Source organism: Strix uralensis, chromosome 4 (genome assembly GCF_047716275.1).
Source record: "Strix uralensis isolate ZFMK-TIS-50842 chromosome 4, bStrUra1, whole genome shotgun sequence".
Lineage (NCBI taxonomy): Eukaryota > Metazoa > Chordata > Aves > Strigiformes > Strigidae > Strix > Strix uralensis.
In genome coordinates this window covers 845,387-866,804 of record NC_133975.1, presented here as the reverse complement: position 1 = coordinate 866,804, position 21,418 = coordinate 845,387, and the positions used below count along the sequence as shown (strand labels likewise).

The 21,418-nt window shown below is 44.1% G+C and overlaps 1 protein-coding gene across 2 annotated transcripts in view; it reads right to left on the bottom strand.

Moving 5' to 3' along the window:
• ZNF638 (zinc finger protein 638) overlaps positions 1 to 21,418 on the bottom strand; it is a 58,401-nt gene that overhangs the window by 26,675 nt on the left and 10,308 nt on the right. For both annotated transcript variants that reach the window (XM_074865366.1, XM_074865365.1), the window contains exons 2-10: positions 16,578 to 18,423; positions 9,969 to 10,030; positions 9,645 to 9,683; positions 5,907 to 6,214; positions 3,186 to 3,523; positions 2,125 to 2,271; positions 1,613 to 1,744; positions 1,229 to 1,287; positions 1,012 to 1,055 (exon numbers count right to left, since the gene is read on the bottom strand). In XM_074865366.1, coding sequence (XP_074721467.1) covers positions 1,012 to 1,055; positions 1,229 to 1,287; positions 1,613 to 1,744; positions 2,125 to 2,271; positions 3,186 to 3,523; positions 5,907 to 6,214; positions 9,645 to 9,683; positions 9,969 to 10,030; positions 16,578 to 18,221 — 2,773 coding nt within the window. In that variant the 5' untranslated portion in view covers positions 18,222 to 18,423. The remainder of the gene's footprint in view (positions 1 to 1,011; positions 1,056 to 1,228; positions 1,288 to 1,612; positions 1,745 to 2,124; positions 2,272 to 3,185; positions 3,524 to 5,906; positions 6,215 to 9,644; positions 9,684 to 9,968; positions 10,031 to 16,577; positions 18,424 to 21,418) is intronic.

Here is a 21,418-nt window from a genome sequence, read left to right as displayed (position 1 = left end):
ACCTAAGTTAATTCCAACAAACTCCAGAATGAAAGCCATGAAGCAAAGTATCTTCTGTGAATTTCTTTAGGATTCTGGTGACAAACCCTTACTCCTGCAAAAAAAGTGTGTGTTCTCTTTCTCTTAACTGACAGCAAACAATTGGTGGTTCCCATCTGTGGGACAGCTCTGAATCGCATGGCTGCGTGAACCTTAACTCCATTCTGGACACTGGTTTCAGGAGTGACTGTGCTGATGAATGAATCAAGACCAATACATCGTTAAAAAGCACAATTTCCTATCAAAATAATGTCTAATCCCTAACTTTACTCAGAAAAATTGCTCATGAAAGCCAATAAAACCAGCAACAAAAAAGGGCTGTTAATTCCAATATATTAATAATACCAGGTATTTGTAGTTTCATTGGCTTTTGATGTATTTACTGCAGTGTGTCCTGTTTTCACTGAAGTACTAAAAAAAAAAACGTTTTTCCCTACCAGTACGACAGACAAGTTTTTCTGCCAGACCAATTAATAATAGTAATTGAAATAATTTCTGTCAGGATCAATAGGAAACCAGGGCAGAAATTTAAAAGCATCTGGAACATACAGGGAACATGAACGTACAGGGAACATGAGACACGTGGAAGCACGAGCACTAACCATAAAAAATAATCTTAAATATGTTATACATAAGGTTTAAAGTCAACTTGAAGAATTACACTTATTTTACAGGCCCAAAGTGCCACACTTATCTTCAACAGTTGGGGCAAACATTTAAGATTACAGATTAATTACAGGTCAAGGCAGGGGTTTTTTATTGCTACTTGAGGGTTGGGTTTTTTTAAAGAAAAAAAGAAAGGGTCACACGAAAAGGAAGACATTTGAAAGTATAAACCAGACATTTTCTTGTAGCGCTCTGAACTTGCTTTCAGTCACTATCAAAAGCACTCACATAAAAACAAAGAAATGGGAACAAAGCAGGAAGGCACTAACAGAGGCAGCATCAGAGAAAAGGCAACCAAAACTTTACCTGGAATGGATTTAGTTCTCTTAGTGGTCGTGGTCTGATCTTTTCTATTATGAGCAAGGGGGGGGAAAAAAATTAAGAAAAATCAGGTTCAAAGACAACTGATGAGTATCAAAACAGCTAAAAAAGCTCAAAAACAGTAAAACACAAGAAACCAAACAGATATGAAGCCATTTGGTTTGCAATGGTTATCACCAACATATGCAATGGCAACACTTACTTCGTACTTGATGTAACCTTCTTAATATTCTGAGGTCTTTTTTTGACAGTCATTTTAGCCTGAAATGGACAGAAAGAAGAACTTTCACTGCATAATTTACACTTTATATCAAATGCATGTGTGCATATGTAAATAGTATGAAGTATATATATTAACATAAGGGTTATCTTTCACTGTCTGCTAAACTGATACTATTCACAAATAGCAAATTTAAGAAAAATGGAAAACGGGAATTAGGGAGTGTGTTTTCATATTATTTATTTTAGACCACTGTTCATAAAAAGGAAATTTAAAAGATATTAAAACTACGAAATCTATTTTCCTGCAGTACATCGAGTTTTGGCACAAAACACCAAGCTACACACAACTTACAATGCTGCTCACCTGGCCAGCAGACGCTTTTGGCTTCTCTGCTACACTAATTTTCACCCGTTTCCCATTTACCAGCACTGGCACAGTTTCACCATATTTCACAGCTGCTATCACTGCTTCTTTGTAGTTCATTTCCAAGAAAGCCTGAAATAAATGGCACTTTCAGGCTTGATTTCTATTACAGACACAAGATACAATTTGCTGCAATTTTTCCTTAGAAAATCTGCTCATGACAGAATTGCACGTGCACCTCTCTCTACGTTCATGTGGAGTTTGATGAAAAAGTCCGGATTTCAGTATTCTGCAGAAGACATCCTACTTCCATTAGCATTTATGACTTAGGTAGCAAGCAAGACTGAATTTCTAAAGTTAACATTTCCAGCTATTCCAAAATTATGACTGTGACAGTTCAGGAAGCCTTATCCTATGTTCAGCTGAGGATCCAAATACTACCCTTTATTTTATTGCTTGATATTTATTTTTTTTTGCGTTCTGACACAAAACCACTCTACAGGAAAACTTACCTCATTTCTAGAGCGAAGTACAATGAGATCACTAACTTTGCCAAATGGCTGAACAATTTTTTTAATATCTTGATCTGAAAAGCCATCATCCGGTAAATCCGATATTTGAAGGACTGTCCCACAACTCAGCAATTCCTCTCTCAACAGCTACAAACGGAAAACAGAACAAAAATAAATACTTTGTAAGTCCAGTAAAAGGAAGAAGAAAGGATCTGCAGTAAAAATTACTGCAAAGGAGACAGACTGCTTAGTTCACTGTGGTGTTTTGAGGTTTTTGCTTTTTAACACCAGGACAGAGCCACCATTATGTTGTTCTATGACTCTGTCTCAATCTTCAGTTATTAGAAGACATTAGTTATTAGATTACCAAGTAACACACAACACAACCTTTTTGTTTTTATCAAGTACTATAGATCGACATCATTCCAGCTGTCTGGGCTGAGAGGGTGAGAGGCTGCACAACTCCACTACTTTCATTTCAGTAATACCTATTAGCTTTCAACAGCACTAGGCAACGTTCTCTTTGCTTATCATTTAGAGGCTGGAAACTCCCAAGGACGACTGCATCTACCGTAACTAAAACACAACCTGGTTTATAGGTTGTTCCTAAGAGATCCAAAAGGTTGGTATGATGCACTAAGACAAACCTGGCTTAAGATCCTTCCTACCACAATAGTAAACTTCTCTGCCTCATCTTCTCACCTCACAAGGCAAAACAAACACTTTCTGCCTCCTATCCTTTACTTTTATTTACACAAGAAGCTCCTGCAAACAGAGCTCATGGCTCACACTTCATCCAAACAAGTGCCCAGGAGAATGAGGACCCAAATTTAATGCACATTGCTTCTGCTGTTGGAAAGCACTCGAGGTTTTCTTCCCATCTGTTAAAGAACCCTTGCTGGGTAAGTTAGCACACTTGCAGCCAGCAAATCTTTGCATTAAGATGGCAGCATCTATGGGACAGAACCAGCAGAACGGTTCATCTTTCTGCAAGTGATCCCCCTGAAATGAGATACTAACCCAATTCTTAAAATCACAGAGAAGAACATTAACAAACTCACCCTATTATAAGAAGTAGGACGAGGTCCGCTGGTTCCTGTGGATCCGTCTTCCTCATCCTCTTCCGTGTCTTTGCTTTGGGGTAAATCATCACTTTCAGGAGATGAAGAACTCGACCCAGGAAAAGAAGACACGTCTTTCCTTGAAGACTTTGGAGAAACACTTGTTTTCAATGGCTTCTTCGTATTTCCAGGCATCTTCCTCAAGAGTCCATGAGAAGGGGACTTTCCCGATCCCGACGATCCTTGCCCGGCTGCCTGAAGCGACTTATGTTTATTGAACTCTGCTACAAAGCCAGGTCCTAAACTTTTCACCACTGCCTCCAGAGCTGCCTTTCTGTCTGTGAGCAGAAGGGAAACAAACTGGGGTGGGTTGGTTTGTTTTTAAAAGAAAACTTACATCCATTGCTGTCTGGTTTTGTACAGTTTCACTTTCACCTCCTGCTCCCGATTCAAAGTTAGGAGAACCTTACTCACACTCCAGCAGAGATGGCCAATAAATAATGATAAACCTCTGTACTATTTTCACTGTGCTGCTTTAAACTGGCAAAGTGACACTGGCAACGACATCTACAAAAATCTAATGGCTGGAGCAAAAGAATGATTGCTCAATTTTGGATGTCAGGGAATATAAGAAAAGACGTTTTCCAGACTTGGATCTTCCTCTCACATAAGGATGCCCAGCAGCACTTAGTGCCTTGGTGCCTTCTGCTAAATTCTCAGTCCTTCTCTTGCTCTTTGTCCTACAGACTTGTTTTAAATCAGTCTTTAACAATCTCATACATTAACTTCCTGTATGCTTTCTTTATGTGGAAAATTTATATTTTAGTTATTAATTGCTTCTTCCCCTCTCCTACGTCAAACTAGCTTGCACTTTACCCTTAGGAAGATCTCTTTGAAACTGCCTGCCCCTTTACAAATTTTCACCTAGACTTCTTTCCCACAAGAGCTCAGTACCTCTTTAATTTTCTGAAAGCATACAGACAACACAGCCACAGTATACAGACAATAAAAAATTCCTCTATCTTCTCCTCTTCAGGATTTTAAAGAAACAAAAACTCCAAACAAACTGGTATTTCAGCCAGAGACTGACCTCAAAATGAACTACACGGAACTGACTGAGTTTACATAAAATCTGCTAGAACTGCAAACTGGAGGAAGTAAACTGAACGGAGAGTCACAAAACGCTGCACCGCACTTCACTGGTACGAAGGATGTTTCACTGACAGCCCTTCACGTACCACGCTCTTCTCAATAAAATTAGTTCAGAACACTCTGCTTTCCTTGGAAATCACACCTCCATTCAACGCCGTTTCTGCACATCGTGTTTTCTTTCTCCTCATCTATACTGCCTTTACAGAACTACTTTTTTTCATGTAGAAGGAAGAACCTTCTGTTGTTTTCAATTTTTCAATTCACGGAATCCCAGAATCCTTCAGGTTGGAAAAGCCCCTCGGGATCATCAAGTCCAACCCTCAGCCCGACTCTACAAAGTTCTCCCCTACCCCACATCCCCCCACAGCTCATCCCAACGGCCCTTAAACACACCCAGGGATGGGGACTCCACCCCTCCCTGGGCAGCCTATTCCACTCTCTGACCACTCTTGCTGGGAAACATTTTTTCCTCCTGCCCAGTCTGACCCTCCCCTGTTGCAGTTTAAAGCCGTTCCCTCTTGTTCTGTCACTAATCACCTGGGAGAAGAGACCAGCACCAACCTCTCTACAACGTCCTTTCAGGGAGCTGTAGAGTGATGAGGTCTCCCCTCACCTTCTCCTCCTCACACTGAACAGTCCCAGCTCCTTCCATCGCTCCTCACAGGATTTATTCTCCAGGCCCTTCCCCAGCTCGTTGCCCTCCTCTGCACTCGCCCCAGCCCCTCGAGATCTCTCTGGTATTGAGGTGCCCAAAACTGGACACAACACTCCAGGTGTGGCCTCACCAGTGCAGAGCACAGGGGGACTATCACCTCCCTGCTTCTGCTGGTCACACTATTTCTAATCCAAGCCAGGATGCTGGTGGCTTTCTTGGCCCCCTGGGCACCCTGCTGGCTCCTGTTCAGCTGCTTGTCAATGAGAACCCCCAGACCCTTCTCTTCCAGACAGCTCCAGCCACCCCTCCCCAAGCCTGTAGCCATGCAGGGGGTTGTTGTGGCCCAAGTGCAGGACCTGGCACTTGGCCTTGTTGAAGCCCATCCCGTTGACGTTGGCCACCGATCCAATCTATCCAAGCCTCTCTGCAGAGCCTCCCTCTCCTCACGCAGATCGACACTCCCGCTTCACTTGGCGTCACCTGCGAGCTCACTGATGACACTCTGTGTCCTTATCAAGATCATCAATAAGATGTTGAACAGAAATGGTCCAACACCGAGCCCTGAGGAACACCACCTGTGACCAGCTGCCATTCTTGACTATCCTCATGGATCTCTGACTGTCCTTACTTAAAAACTGAGCACGCTTGGAGGAGACACGTGTTCAGCAGGTATTCGATACGATTAACCCATCCCTGACACTAGGGGAGGAAGACTTCAGACCTTTCAGAACGCCCATTTTCTTCTAAGCATACTTCTCACAAAGCAACAGCAAAAGGAAAAGTTGTTTTTAAAAATAGAATTTTGCTATGAAAAATGCCCAGGTGACACCCGGACAGATAAACCTCTCGAAATCAACTCAGTTTTCCTGAAATTAAAGGAAGTTTCCATTTGGCAGTGCGTATCCACCCTTTACCTTGAGATCGGGTTGACCTCCTCGATGACCAGTCGTTACTGGAAGATCTTGGAGGTCGCGGACTACCTCTCAGCAGGTTTCTCGATCGCTGCGGTGACCTTGACCTGTGTCTGGGGCTAAGCCGTCGCATCTGCCGTGGGCTTCGACTCCTTGGCCTTGTCGGCCTGAAGCGACCAGGGCTCCTGGATCTCGACCGTGACCGGCGAAGAACATAGCTGGAGCCTGTGACCCTCGAACGGCGAGGACTGGGACTGGCAGAGTTGGAACGACGCTTTGGGGTCTGGTTTTCTTTTCTGTCACCAGCATTTCTAACAGAATAAAGGCATATAATGAGCTTTGACAAGGCGGAAAAGAATAATTAACCCGAGTCTGGTTTTCTGCAAAGAACTCCCCAAACTGACAAAGTTTAGAGTCTAAATTTGTTAACATACACTTTATGTACTGGTAACATGTTTGCTGTATGAATTCAGGATAGATAAACAGAACTGAAAAGCAACAAGTAGGAGAGAACAACCTGCACGGAACAAGAGAAGGTTGCAAAGAAAACTCTGAAGTTACAAGCTGCAGTGGTCTGAAAAAATAATACAAAAAGGAATCACGAAAGAGTAATGAATTAAGACACTTTCCTTGCTTCTTCCAAATTTAGCTTGGAAGTAAGCAACCTCCAGACATTATGTCTAAAAAGACTGACTGAGACTGAAAGAGAGATCTGAGAGGACTACATAAATATACATCCAGTGCATACTTAATGCTACCTGGAGATGTCAAACTGATGAAGAACATGGAAAGGTGTAACAGTGAAGAGATCCATGAGGGAAACAGTCCCTCTTAGAGACACGGAAAATAGTCAGACGTAGGAAAACCCTGACAGGACAGATAACCAGAGTAAGAGGGAAAACCTTGGAAAATGCATAGAGCATATGGCTAAATATCCAAAACATTTTTAATGAGCCTGTCAGGTGGCAGGCCAGTGTGTTACAGCCAAACAACTGTCCGATTTTTTAGGCCATACCAAATTCTTTGATGCCAAAGATATACTGCATCAGTACTCAAAACTGGGTAGAGCAGAATCCCAGAATCATGGAGGTTGGAAAAGCCCTCGAAGCTCCTCCAGCCCAACCATGAACCTCACCCTGACCGTTCCCAACTCCACCAGATCCCTCAGCGCTGGCTCAACCCGACTCTTCAACCCCTCCAGGGATGGGGACTCCCCCCCTGCCCTGGGCAGCCCATTCCAACGCCCAACAACCCCTTCTGCAAAGAAATCCTTCCTAAGAGCCAGTCTGACCCTGCCCTGGCGCAGCTTGAGGCCATTCCCTCTTGGCCTGCCGCTGGTTTCTTGGCTCAAGAGACTCATCCCCCCTCTCTGCACCCTCCTTTCAGGCAGTTGCAGAGGGCCAGGAGGTCTCCCCTCAGCCTCCTCTTCTCCAGACTAAACCCCCCAGTTCTCTCAGCCGCTCCCCATCACACCTGTGCTCCAGACCCTGCACCAGCTCCGTTGCCCTTCTCTGGACACGCTCGAGTCATTCAATGGCCTTTTTGGAGTGAGGGGCCCAAAACTGAACCCACTCATCGAGGGGCGGCCTCACCAGTGACGAGCACAGGGGTAAGATCCCTTCCCTGTCCCTGCTGGCCACGCTAGTGCTGATACAAGCCAGGATGCCATTGGCCTTCTTGGCCACCTGGGCACACTGCTGGCTCATTATCAATCCCCCCCAGGTCCCTCTCTGACTGGCAGCTCTCCAGCCACTCCTCCCCAGGCCTGTAGCGCTGCTGGGGGTTGTTGTGGCCAAACAGCTGACCCAGCACCTTTGAGATCTGAGACTGGAAGAAGCCTCTGATGTAGCACATCCTTTAGTTTAACACAGAAAGCAGCATCTCCCCAGTAATTATAGTAGCAAAACTAACAGAAACATAGGGAAATTAGTGACACGGCATGCACGCCCAGTACGACTAGAGTCACGGGGAAGACTATGCTGGGCAACTAAAATACACAAGTCTCTTAACATGGGAGAGGAATTCACGTGTCAACTGAAAAGTGTCTGAGTTTGCTAATCTAGGGCATCAGCACTTAATGAATCCCCACGCCGAGCCCTGTTATTACTGTTTATTTGAATAGACAAAGCTCCTCCGAGACGAAATAGGTTGAGGAGAGAGGACTGACAGCTGGCAGACAGGAGAAGGGGATGACAAGCAGCTGAGGCAGCTGCTGCCTGACCTTTGTGGCCAGCAGCTAGATGAGGACGCAACCCTCAGGTCTCCTAAACAGTGTTCCAACCCACCCCACCTACCAACGTCCCCCAGTGTTACTTAATTAGCAAATGTCAAACATCATTAAAAATCCATATAAATCCCATTATTCCTGTGCCCAGTAAGAATGCCTGAATGTATGAACAAAGCAGCGCAATTTATAAAAAGCAGAGCCTGTGGAGGGATTTACCAGGGTGGTAACAGCACATCACAAGCTCATGGCCCTTGTCCCGAGACTGCACCCAGCAGCCGTAGCCATCGGCGATCGCCGGGAGCCTCCGGCTGTGTTCTCTCCCAGCTGGAGACGTGCTGTCAGCAGCAAGGATTTAAGAAAGCACCACCCTAAAAGACAACTCTTGCCCCACCTGCAAGTACAGAAGAGCCCTCACTCACAAAAAGTGCTAGTAAACAGTTCTCTGGTTTATTAAGTTCCTCCAGCTAAGAGCAGCTTCCTGTGCCTGGGTTGTATGGAACACCCACAGCACTCACCAGCAATTTCAGTTTGAGGTTTTAAAATACAATTATTCTCCTCATGAAAGTTTCATGAATGTTTATTTGCTTTATTTCTCTCTTTAAAGTTTTATTTCTCCTTGTTTACAACATGGAGAGACCCCAGATGCACTCGGCAAATTAACCTGACCTACATATTCAGCTTTGTAACACTTTTTTTTTTTTTTTCTAAACTGAATCGTTAGCTTCCCAGGAAGTATGTCAAACTAATTAATGCAAAGTCACAGGAAAATCTAGCACAAATTGAAGTCCTATCGTTCCTATTTGTATGCAAGTCGAAATACATACAAACACTGAACCAGTAAAATAACCCAGTCTTGCTGAGATCCAAGCAGACTTAGTCCACAGGGTGTGTTTTTAAAAAAATTAATATAAACAGCATAATTTTAAAGGACAGAAGAGACATGAGTTCATGAATTCCAGTGTTTTTTCAACTTGTGATCACGCAGCTCCCCAAGGGATCTATGGACTGAACAGCCTGTGAAATAAGAGCTAACACCAGCACGCCTATTGTCAAACAGGTTTCAAGTTGCAAACGAGTGGTTTAACTGGAAAAAAGATTAAGTCTAAAAGTCAGAAATCACTCGCGCAGTTTAATCAGCGATCTAACGCTGGTCAGTGTCACTCAGTTACTGTTCTGTGACATCCAATAACTTAACGACTAACTGAGGCACAGATAGAAGAAAGGTTCAGGATGAGGCTGCTGACAACATCAGTCTTCAGACATTTTTACAGAGTTTACTCTCATCCTCATGAAAAAAATTATAGATATTATGCCACTGATATTGAACTTACCACTTACATTATTACTGAACTTAGGACAAAACCCACAAAAGCACTCCACGGAATTTTATAATGAAAATATGACACCACTAATAGAGCTTGCCAGTGAGCGAAAGGGGATAATTAAGTGTATTAATTACCACCTGTTTATAATAGCACCAAATTAAAAACAACCTGTAATCAAAAAGCAGTTACCTCTTTGAGGAATGAGACTCAGGATTCCAGTCAGGGTATCTGTTAAATGTTAAAAACACAACCGTCAGTGAAAAAGCTAAATTTGCCATCTGAACACAATTTTTGCTTACATGCAGTAGCTTTTACAGATAAACGTTCCCGTTCAGGACTCCAGAAGCACCAAGTGTCAGCTCATTTTTTACCCTTAACGATCCAAAGCCAATTTAGAAGAGCGGTCAGATACCGACAATCCTCGTTAAGGAAACCTGACACACTTTCACAGACTACGTGCATGCACCGAAAACACTTTTTACACTAAGTGAACTTTTTAAACAGATTTCTTACTGTTGACGTAACTGGCGGCAGCTTTCAATGTGAGAAGGAGTGTTCTGGTGCAGAATCCAGTCCTAATTGGAGAAAAGACATCCAGAGAAGTCTCATTAGCATGCAAAATGTCAGCCTTTGACCACAATTTCTAGTCACGTGTTGTCATACTTCACTCTCCACCAAATTTTACTTAACAAATGATCTGACGTCAAGGTCAGATTTCTCACTTCCAATTATTACTCTTCATACAGAAGACTAGAACACTTATTGATTATCAAAAGCTGTTAAAGAACACAAAGGAGTCTAAGGCAAAGTTGAACAAAATGCATCATGTGAAATGGATCTGTTACTTCCAGCAACACACTGGGCTGTTGTCACCGTGCTTCTAACACAAAAGGTTGATCCAACAGCCGGCTATATTAGAAGAAAGAAAACTATTAGCAGTCTTCACAGATTGTCAGACTGATGAACACACAGGCAGCAAATTAAGTTGAATAAATCAGAGAACCTGACACAACACGGTATCTTTAAGTCAAATATCATTACTACGGAGGCATGACTTTTCATGCCTTAAATTCACGAACGTTCACTCCTAATATTGTTACAACTAAAGGTCAATCCAAAAGTCTGATGAAATTTTTCACACACACACTGACTTTTTTTAATATTAAAAAATCCTTAACAAAAGTTTTACTTGGGAATAACTGATGGGTTAAGCATGAGACAAATCCAGACGTACAATGCAAGCCCTCAATCTTGAGAAATACTTAAGCCCAGGTTTAACTGTAAACACAGAATCAGTCCCCAGCATGGGAAACTATGCCTGAAGCCTTTATTCTAGTAGTGTTATTGTCATGATGATGAAAGTAAACTGACCTGCTAGCAAAAGCAACTGCTGTAGTCAGTTTGCTACGGAGAAGAAATATTGCATGGTCTAAAGCCATAAGGCATCATATGTCATCAACGATAATTGTTAAGCATCCATAAAAAAACCCTACTTTTAGCTGCTTTATTATTTTAAAATAGATAACAACGGCTGAATAATGCAACTGACAGGCAAGGCTTCATAAAATAATTTGCAGTTGTGAAATTACATATCACTTTTTCTAAGCGCATGCTGGTTTGTAACACAAAAGATTATAGAATGCGTAGTTGGCAGTATCAAACCCTCTTGTTTATTGACAAAAATGCTGAACACGCTGGCTAAAAGAAAAACTCGTGATGGTTTACTCAAAGCCTATGAGGTGGAAGAATTAATGTGACCAGGGCCCAGTTAGTTTTGTGCATTTTGGCAGCAGAGAGAACGTGGTGAAAACAGCTGGTCCTTGCACTTACGCTATCAGCCTATCGATAGTAAAATGCTCTACAAGACAGCTACCCAAACTATTTATACTCCACGTGTAAAAAGCATGGGGTTTAAGGAAATTAAAATACATTTTAAGCACAAGACTTCTTACAATTTCCTGAAGAAACAGATAGACTGGTTAACCAATCTTAGAAAGGCACTGAAACATTTTACTAGCCGTGTTCATAAAAACGTTCTAACTGTTCAAAGTCAGAAAAATATTACTCAGAGGACACCGCCTTAGTCTCACTAGCTGAACCAAAGCATGTTAAGAGTTGAAGAACAGACTGATAAAAACAACTCGCAGCTGTAGAACTGCACGCACAGTGAGTACACAGCACGCACACACGCAAAGAGCAAGCAATTCACCATTATACACTGTTTTTTCCTAATAACATGACATTATGAAGTAATCCCATTCTTAGGAATGCTATTTTTTTGGAGTCTTCAAGTTAGACAGGAAAAAGAAAAACTATTACTCAAGGGCTAAAGCAAATTAGCTCGTGGAAAGGAAATAAGGCTTCAAGTATCCCACTTCCGCGGTCCCGAGCAAAGAAAGCGCGCACAGTGTCTGCGAGGGCCCAGGGAGGCCATTTTGCTTCCAAGTGTCTTTAGCTACCGGTCCAACGAGCGTTAACGAGACTGGCAGGCCTACAAAGAGATATTCTCCTCCCTAACAAACGCAACATTCTTCTCTTCTTCAAGTCTTCGTTATGCCAAAGCCCTCTTGCGTTTCATAGAATTACAGGAGTCTCGATTTATGCATATTCCTCCTCCGATTAATTCCTTGCCCTTCTCAGTCTTCAGAAATATTCCACTTCCTCTGGCAAGTCTGTCCCCAAAGACGGATCCTTCCCCCAAAGGACAGGGTCCCTTCCCAGCACAAAAGCTCCATCCATCACGTCCCAGTTTGAGTGGCAAGTTCCAGCCAGTTTCTTACAGCAGCAGCATCGCTGCTCCACGACCCGACACCTCCCAGGGACGAGCACCTTCATCGCTGCGTTACCCCATCCTGCGCCACCGACAAACCTCCTGTTACTTGTGGATCACCCCCAAAAAAGCCCTGAAGCAGAAGCTGACAGCACACGGTGTCTCCGGTCTCCAAACTCGTCTCTTCTGCCAGTAGGAAGGTAACAGTCACACACAGGGATAGTACCTGCACGTGTTTGTGCTGGTTTCACAGCCAGGTGTTATGTAGGAAAACTAGGAGGAAAATGGAGTAGACGCCATTTTGTCCCCTTACCTCAGGAATCACAAGCGCAATCCTCTGTGGAAAACCAGGAGTCCCCATGACCTCACGCAATTTACAGCCCAAGCAGACATCACCCTCACTTTAAATCTATTTAAGCTAGAAAACAAAATTTGTAATACAGAGTAAATACGATCCCTTGTGCTGGCAATATTGCAAAGCCACTTTGTTCCAAAAGTGACGTGTGTTTGAAGGCAGAGAAATCACGCTTTGTTATTCCAATACATCCACCATTTCAAGTTGAAAACAAAGCTGCTCTGTGAAGTATTCATAAAATGTTTCAGTATGTTGGGGAGTTGTAAATATGTTTGAAAGAAGACAACACTGGGGGGGGATTCCATCTAACCAAGGGCAAAATTGGGCACTCTTCTGTGAAAAAGTGCCGCAGGACAGAAATGCACAAATTTTTGAGAACACCTTCTAGATTAACAAGTCACCTTAGCGTCAATTAATTTTCCAAATTCATTTTTGAAAGCTCAGAAAGCCCATCCTGCTCAAGTCTTACAACACAGTACTGTGTACAGCCCTGACAACGCCACAAACACCTTCCTCACACAGAGAAAAATAAGGACAAATGTCGCACATTTCTGTTGCTGCTCCAGTTACAACCAGCTTTCAAGACCATGGTAACCCCCATTTACCACAAACCCAGAATATTTTAGAAAGCTAAACAGTCCGTTAGAGTCGATACCTGACTGAAGGACCACAGATAGCCAAGTACGAAGTTGCGCTGTTGGTTCAAAAGGCAGGACCTCTCCCAGTTCGCCTCTGAACAAATCCCTCAGCAAGACCCAAACGAAGAAGCTGGAGGCATCGCCAAATAACCGAGGCTCCCGCCACCTATTGCTAAAGATCCACTGAACAGTTTTGATAGGAAAAGAAATGCCGAACGGAGTCTTTCCAAAGTCTAGTGCATGAAACAGCTGAAGTATCCTTCACATTCAGCCCTGGACTGTAGGCAGCTTATCACGCAGCTGCTGACCTGCCGTGTATCACTGCACACGAGGATTATCCACATGCCTTAAAAAGTTTCAAAGCTTAAAAAAAATACGTATTTTTCAGACACATCTACAACAGCTATGCCATGCAGATGGCAGATATTTCAACTTCTGACTTCTGAACAGTATATCTGCAAGAAAAAACCCTCCTTCAAATATATATAAATAGTTCTGTAGAAGAGGTGTTCAGGAATCTTTTCGGATTACAAAAATCCTAGAAAATGTATTTATTTGCTTAGCTGTGTGACACTCAAAACAATTCTCTATTCTGGTGTACTGCAGACATCTCACAGCCATCTTCAGCTTTGATTTCATCAGACCTCATTAATTAAGCAAGTTAAATACTTAAGAAGACCTACGGGGAGGACTTGATCAGATGCTTCGGGGAACAGCAGAAGCATTTTTCACTCCAGCCAAAACTCAGTCAGTGTCTCCCTGCGGTTATGGGAGAGCCAAGTCGAAAAAACAAGGGGAATATGGTTCAGATGATGCAAATACAAAGTTTTAGCCACCACCAGTCACTTCAGGGGCAGACTGACTCCAGGAGCAGGGGCTGGGTCTCACACCCAGCCCTAATCCTGTCATTTTAATAAACTAATGCCAGGTAACACACTTGAATCCTCTTCCGATAGGCAACACAGCTTCTGCTTCAAGCCTGCCAAGAAAATGAATCCTGGATGAGTTTGTACTTCAGTACAAGATTGGATTAAAAGAATGTATGAAAAAAACCTGCTCGGCACCATGAATAATCTGAACTTGAAATCCATCATTTTGACATCATTGAAACTTTGATTTTCAGGTATCCAGCATCTTCAAGCGTTGGATAAACAGAAGGTTTCCTCATTCAGTATCCTTCATCATCTTCACCCATTCTCGTTTCACGTTACCCGCCTTGCTCGCCTACTTTCTCTCCAATGTGCCACGTTACAAAGACACCCGTTTACAACACGGCCTTCTTAAACCTTGTTACAACTGGGCACTACACACCAGAAATCATCACGTCTCATCACTCTGACCTAAAACCAGCTCTGAAGATCCAGTTCAGCTACAGGTCTTGTGGGGAGAGCAGAGGGCCACCCAGCCCCTCTTCTCCCCTGGCATGTAGCCGGGGACGGCCAGGGAGGCGTGTAACAAAACCCACAGCTCCTGCCCTCTGCTCCTCGAGGAGCCATCAGTGGGTCTCTGCCCGGCCTCCGAAGGATTTTATTCCATGAACTTGTCATTTTTTCAATTAAGATTTCACAACATCGCAGCAAACAGTATCTACGCTCTGCGTGAAACGACCATTTCCTAGTGAAGTCACACCACCCATGACTATCAGATTCTACCACACCGCTTCCCCATCGCTCCTCTCTCAGTTTGAAGGTGCTGGTTCATAGGCTTCCTCTAGAACACTCAACACAACTTTAAAGACAAACAACTGCACGTCTAGGTCATCTTTAACCACCCAACTGGGACAAACAAGACAACTTTATTTGTAAAACTGAAAGTCAGAGCATTTCTTCATTCTTTAGAATTCACAAATACGCAAGACTAACATTTCTTGAACAAACTTTTATTTTTTGCAGCAAGAAAAAAAAAAACCTAACTCTTCTGGTTATTTCGCAACACTGTTGTCTAAACATGGCTTGCCCCATGAGGCCTCAAAACAGTCTGAGCTGCCTATGCAACAGCAGGTGTACATAAAGAAAAAATACTATACAGAATAAAGTGAATATATGCCAGAAGCAGCCATGATGGGGAGAAAAGGTTCGGATGAGGCTGTCTGGAGAACACATCCTACGTGGTAGTGCCATTAGGACAAGAAGTTACAACCCTTCATCTCCCCAGAAAACTTCACAGCTAATTTGTCAAGCAGTATTTTTAGTAATAACATTTGCTTCGTTTCTGAAAGCACCAGTAAGCCAGCTACTGAATAATTCACATGTAAACAGATTACACTTTTGCAAAGCGCTTCGTCCATTTATTACCACAAACCCAAATTTGATGCCCTGCTCAATTTTACACAGTTTTATTTTAAATCAGACTTCCCTTTAAGTCTTCAAGTCTGCCCAAACAGCTGCGCTTCCCCCTGGTCTTCAGTGCTTCCAGTGTAAAAGTACTTGAAAATTTATTTTTGCTCTGAACCCCCTAATGCAGCTGTCACCACCTTCGCTATTCAGTCAGCTTTTTTACCACACAGCATAAATAGGGCCTCGCAATCTTGCGTCATTTTGCCAAACTGCAAAAAAACACTCCCCCACAGGCTCTCCACACGTTTGCTGAAGACTATTTAAAATTTAAAACACACGAAACTAATAATGAATTATTCAATTTTTTTTTTTTTTTTAAATTACATTCCCCTGTATTTTTGACGTATCAAGCCTAGGTCTTTCAAGAAAAATCCACAGCTTTCAGAATGCTTTTCTCTCTCCCAGTATTCACCAGTTCCTTCCTTTTCTTCCTTCAAGAGCTGAAACTGTTATTTGCTTCGTAGCTGAAAGCTCGGTCAGATGAATGAGAGCATTTTGTGTGTCCCTCAGAGCTAGTCTTCAGTCTCTGGAATAGTCAATGTCACCCAGACCACATTTGGAAGATAATTTTTGCAGATAAATAGGCTGCTTTGTCTTAATGCAGACTTTGCAGGAGGGGGGCTGAATACATGAACATCTCATCTACTCTACCGAGATTCAGCACACAATTTTTGCACATATTTTAGTCACCCAGATGACATTAGTATTATACTCCACTGATAAAGGGTTTGGTTTGTCATTTGAAATCCACTGCAGAAGACATAATTTTTAATATTTTTTAAAAAATTAAAAATCAACGTGCATGGCAATTCTGAAATGCAATTTGGAACAGAACACGCTGTGCAGCAGTTACAATAATTTACTAGCACCATTTCTAGGGTTTGGAAATTTGCATGTAAGCATCAAACTGGCGACCAGCATCACAACTCATTTAATGCACAGTAAAAAAATTAGTTCATAAAACAGTGCAGCAGGTAAGATGCCGAGTACAAGTTTATGCAATAATCTTTGAAAGACACTCACCTTCATATGAGTGCATTCAATGTTACACAGAGAACACATATGTGGAAATATTCTCGGAGATGTAGCATAGTAGTCATTCATCATTGACGGAGTGGGCAACCTTTTTATCTTCTGGGCATCAGACTGGGGAAACACCGGCAGCCACGACGCTTTCACAACACCAAAAGGAGATTTAATAGGCCCCTCAGCCTGTGTCTGGAAGGGCTTCTGTCCCGCTCCCGAGCCGCTCTGGGCGCTGGGCTGGCTCGTCCCCGCTTCCCGCTGGGTTCTTTCATGCTGGCTGATGGCTGCAAGGAGCTCAGCTGAAAAAGGTGGCTGGGTCATAGATGGCATCATGTGCTGGGCGTCAGCCTGGGGAAACACCGGCAGACACGGTGCTTTCACAACACCGAAAGGAGATTTAATAGGCCCCTCAGCCTGCGGCTGGAAGGGCTTTTGTCCTGCTCCCGAGCCGCTCTGGGCGCTGGGCTGGCTCGTCCCTGCTTCCCGCTGGGTTCTTTCATGCTGGCTGATGGCTGCAAGGAGCTCAGCTGAAAAGGGCGGCTGGGTGATGGGTGGCATCACGTGCTGGGTCATCGACTGCTGGACAAGAGGTGGCATAACAGGAGGCATCAGGGGCTGCGCCAAGGGCGGCAGCATGGGCGGCAGCATGGGCGGCAGGACGGGCGGGATCGCAGCCTGGGACACGGGTTTCACCACGGGGAGTCCAGCGGGCGCCGCGCACAATCCGGACACCTTTCCCGTCGCCTCAGCTGGAAAAAACGATCGAGTGTTTGAGGAATCATTCTGGAACCCTGTGGGTTTTATCAAATCTTCAACTGGGAACACTGGATTACACGTCACGCTAGACGGCGGGACGCTCACTGATATGTTCTGCTCCCGTTGGAAGTCTTCCCTGTTCTCGCCGCTCGATGCTTCGGGATTGTAGACACGTGTTTCGAGAGGCTCTTCAGGCAGCGCTTCAGGATTATACGCGTGCACTTCAAGAGGATCTTCAGCGTAACTGTATTTGCTTGCGTGTCCGTAATCAATCACTTTGCTCTTGACTGCTGCACCGCTCGTGCCACCGATCGTGTCTTCTCCTCGGCTCTGAGTGTGCAAACCAGATAAGGACTGACCCATCTTACGGATCCGTATCTCTCGCAAGATCAGCGGCATGTTCTCAGGCGTTAACTGATCATCTGGATAGCGACTGAGTTCCTCCAAATCTTCATTCGACAGCCCAAAACTCGCTAAAATGCTGGAAGCGCTTTCTGGCGTGTAGCGGTTCTGGGCGTTTGAATTCTGCTCCGAGATCCGCGCCGAGGCAGGTGGTTTTTGCCCAGTTGTCCCAGTTGCGCAGGGGCTGCTATCCCAGTGACTCGTGCGAGGCTCTGCCTTCTGCTCCTGGTGTAGGTTCGTCTTCTCTTTCACCTTCCTCGGATCAGGCCTGTGCAGAGTTACCCGAACATTTATCCTCTGGGAACCCGTCCACTGAAACGTTTCCTGGCCCGAAAATCTTTGTGAGGTCCCTTGCGGCGTTCCGGGTGCCGGCTTTCGCTGAAGCCCTCCTGCACCTCCTCCCCTAAAGGATCCCGGGGGTTTGGTGCCAGACGGATTCGGTCCTCTCGGCCTCTGAGGTAAAGTTCCTCTGGGGCTAAACATTGCGCTTTTCAGAAATGCCTGATTGAACCAAGCATAGGGAGGTGCAGAACTGTTGGTAGCAACTGAGGTCAATTGCTGAAGAGCCAAGTGGGTCTTAATTTGTGCAAGCTGTAAAGGAGGAGGGCCCAACAGAAGTGGGCTCGCAATGCCAAGGTTCAAGGAATTCACAAGTGGTGCGAAACTTTCCAAGAATAACACAAAGCTGAAAGTTAAAAGACAAGTATTAGATTATTTTATCGTTTCACCTACTTCACGCAGTGGGTTCTATAACCGGTGAGAAAAACAACTGAAGTCACAAAACAGTATTTTTAATGACAGTTTAAATGGTACTTTTGAATTCAAAACTCTGTCGAACAAAAACAGTTTCTTTCACTGCATAAAATCTTAATATGCAGTGAATAGATAACAGATAATTAATAAATGAGCTTTACCCAACAAGTTCAATGTCACAGATAACTAGCGATGACACTCGACAGCATTTTCTAAAACTTGGTATTTCAGTTCTTAATGACAACATAGTTTGGATTTGTTTACAATTACAGCTATTTTATGAGCAATAAGGCAAAGTATTAAAAAGCCTCTCCAAATGTTTGTGAGGTGTGAACTGTAAGCGAAACCATTGTGCAGAGAATTCAAAACAGTTACAACTTGGATGTCAAGTCACCGTGGAATTGATCTGAAGACAGCAGAGCAGTTTTCAGGAGGGACACTCCCACAACCGCTCTCACGGGTAAACTACTACACCCTGAAAGTATTCAAAGGGTGTGACGACAATATTTGAATTCTGCGGCCAGAAAATTTCCAGTTCTCAGATGTTAAAGGCAAGATCTTACATTGAAACAGCTTTAAACAGAGACGTGTCAAATCGTACAGGAACTGAAGCCATCTACATACAAGCATAAAAAAAGCACAACAGCAATGGAAATGCCATCTTATTTCAGCTGAAGGCACTGAGAACCCAGCCCTCCAAGGCAGTAAACAAATGTACAAATACAGGCAGAGTAAGACAAAGCGATGCTCACACTAACAAAACCAACAAAATACCACAGGGTTTTGGAAACGCGTTCGTGTAGCACACGCAAAGCAAGCGCTGGGCGTCTGCCCGCTTCTGCCTGCCCTCCAAACCTGCAGAGTCAGCACAGACAGGAGGAGTCCCAGAGGTCCTCACTCCACCCGTCTCCCGAAACTGGATAACCTGCCGTTTTCATTCTTCTTGCAGCAAATACATTAGGTCTGCATGAGTTTTACTATCACATTTTTGCTAAGCGTAACTCTAACAGGGCTTGCAGACAGGCCTAGTTGTGTCTGAACTCGCACGCTGTATTTCTGCAGTGCTGAGGTTCTCGCCTCACCCACACTAACTCCATCACAGGTTTTCTTTTCAAATCCCCCTTAAGCTGTCTCCAAACAAAGTTTTTCATGTGAAAGGAGGTGTGTCTCTCATGTTTGTGGTCTGTAAGGACTGAAGTTGTGAAGCTTGAGAACCCCAACTTAAAAAACTACACACAGCTTAGCTTGAGAGGGGTGAACCACGAACAAGCTGCAGGAGACTCAGATCTTACAGCTGAATTTCTGTAACTTGTTACTATCTGTATGTTAAGTGTTCTTTCCAAGTTCTATTAGTAATCATTTAATTGTACCTAAGCACAAACTGATGTCAGGCCAAGGAGAAACAGTAGCTACAGAAACGTTAAGCAGATCTCTTCCCCGCCACAAAAACATGGGAAGCCGTAATAAAGAAAAGATCCCCACCAGACAACAGCCCCAGAATTCTGGCCTCTCATCCAGGACTCCTCACCCAATAGCTCTCCTCCCTCAACAAATTCAATCATATTTAGATGGTAACTGCATGTTAGGCCAAGATTGTTCAAGACAAGTTTCAAAACAGACTATGAAGCAAACATCCACAAAGTGATCTCTTGCCTTTCAGTTCCCTGGAACTCTCAGCCCCAGAGGGAAAAAAAAAACCCTCTCAGCACATGAGTTTGGAAAGTGGTCAGGGAGAGAACAATATCAAAGCCACTCGTTACAAGTATGATACATTAGTAGAGCACATTTTAAAAATAAACACGCTGGTTTGCAAACTGAACCTTAATTCGGTGGATGAGGAATCTCCCGGGGGATCTGTTCAGGAGCGTCCTGGTTTCGCCTGGGATAGAGTTAATTTTCTTCCTAGCAGCTGGTGCAGCAGTGCTGTGTTTGGCTTTGGGATGAGAATGTTGATAACACAGGGATGTTTGAGTTATCCCTGAGCAGTGTTTACACAGAGGCAAAGACTTCTCTGCTCCTCACCCCACCCCGCCAGCGAGGAGGCTGGGGGGGCACAAGGAGCAGGGAGGGGACACAGGGGGACGGCTGACCCAGGGGGGTGTCCCACACCAAATGGCGTCATGGTCACCACACAGAGCTGGGGGAAAATGGAGGAAGGGGGGGGCAAATGTTCAGGAGATGGAGTTTGTCTTCCCAAACCACGCCTATGCACAACAGAGCCCAGCTTTCCTGGGGACATTGAGCCCCTGCCTGCCCATGGGAAGCAGCGAATTAATTCCCTGTCTTGTTTTGCTCGTGTGGCTTTTGCTTTCCCTGTTAAACTGTCTTTACCTCAACCCACAGGTTTTCTCACTTTTACTCTTGTGACTCTCTCCCCCATCCCATCGGGAGGGGAGTGAGTGAGTGGCTGCGTGGGGCTGAGCTGCCAGCTGGGCTTAAACCACAACAGTTTTAGCAACAGTACTCCAAAATGAGGAAAACACACCTTCCAGTTTGGATACTAAAACCAGAAAAGTAGCCTCACTGAAGGAGAACAGAGGCCCAACATCCTGTGTTCAACAGTAACCAATACCCGATGCCACAGACCATGCTGTAAGTTAACGGACCTTCTCCCAAGTCCTGAAACTTTCTTCAGTTAACAGTCTAAAGGCTGTAATGTCATTTTACCCAAGATGTTAATTAAACAAAATAATCAAGAGACTTTTCTCAGAATCAACGAATAAAATGCTGCAGTCTGGTCAGAACATGGTGATACTGGGCCTGCTAACTTACCCTCAAAAAATGTTAAAAAACAAACCCCCTCCAAAGAGGATGCTCCTTAAACAGGACCGTGAGGAGCCCTTTCTCAGCCTCCATGGTGTTGGAAGACACAGACCAAAACCAATCTCTTTGGGTGAACAGAGAGACGTGGCACTAGTGTTTAAAAC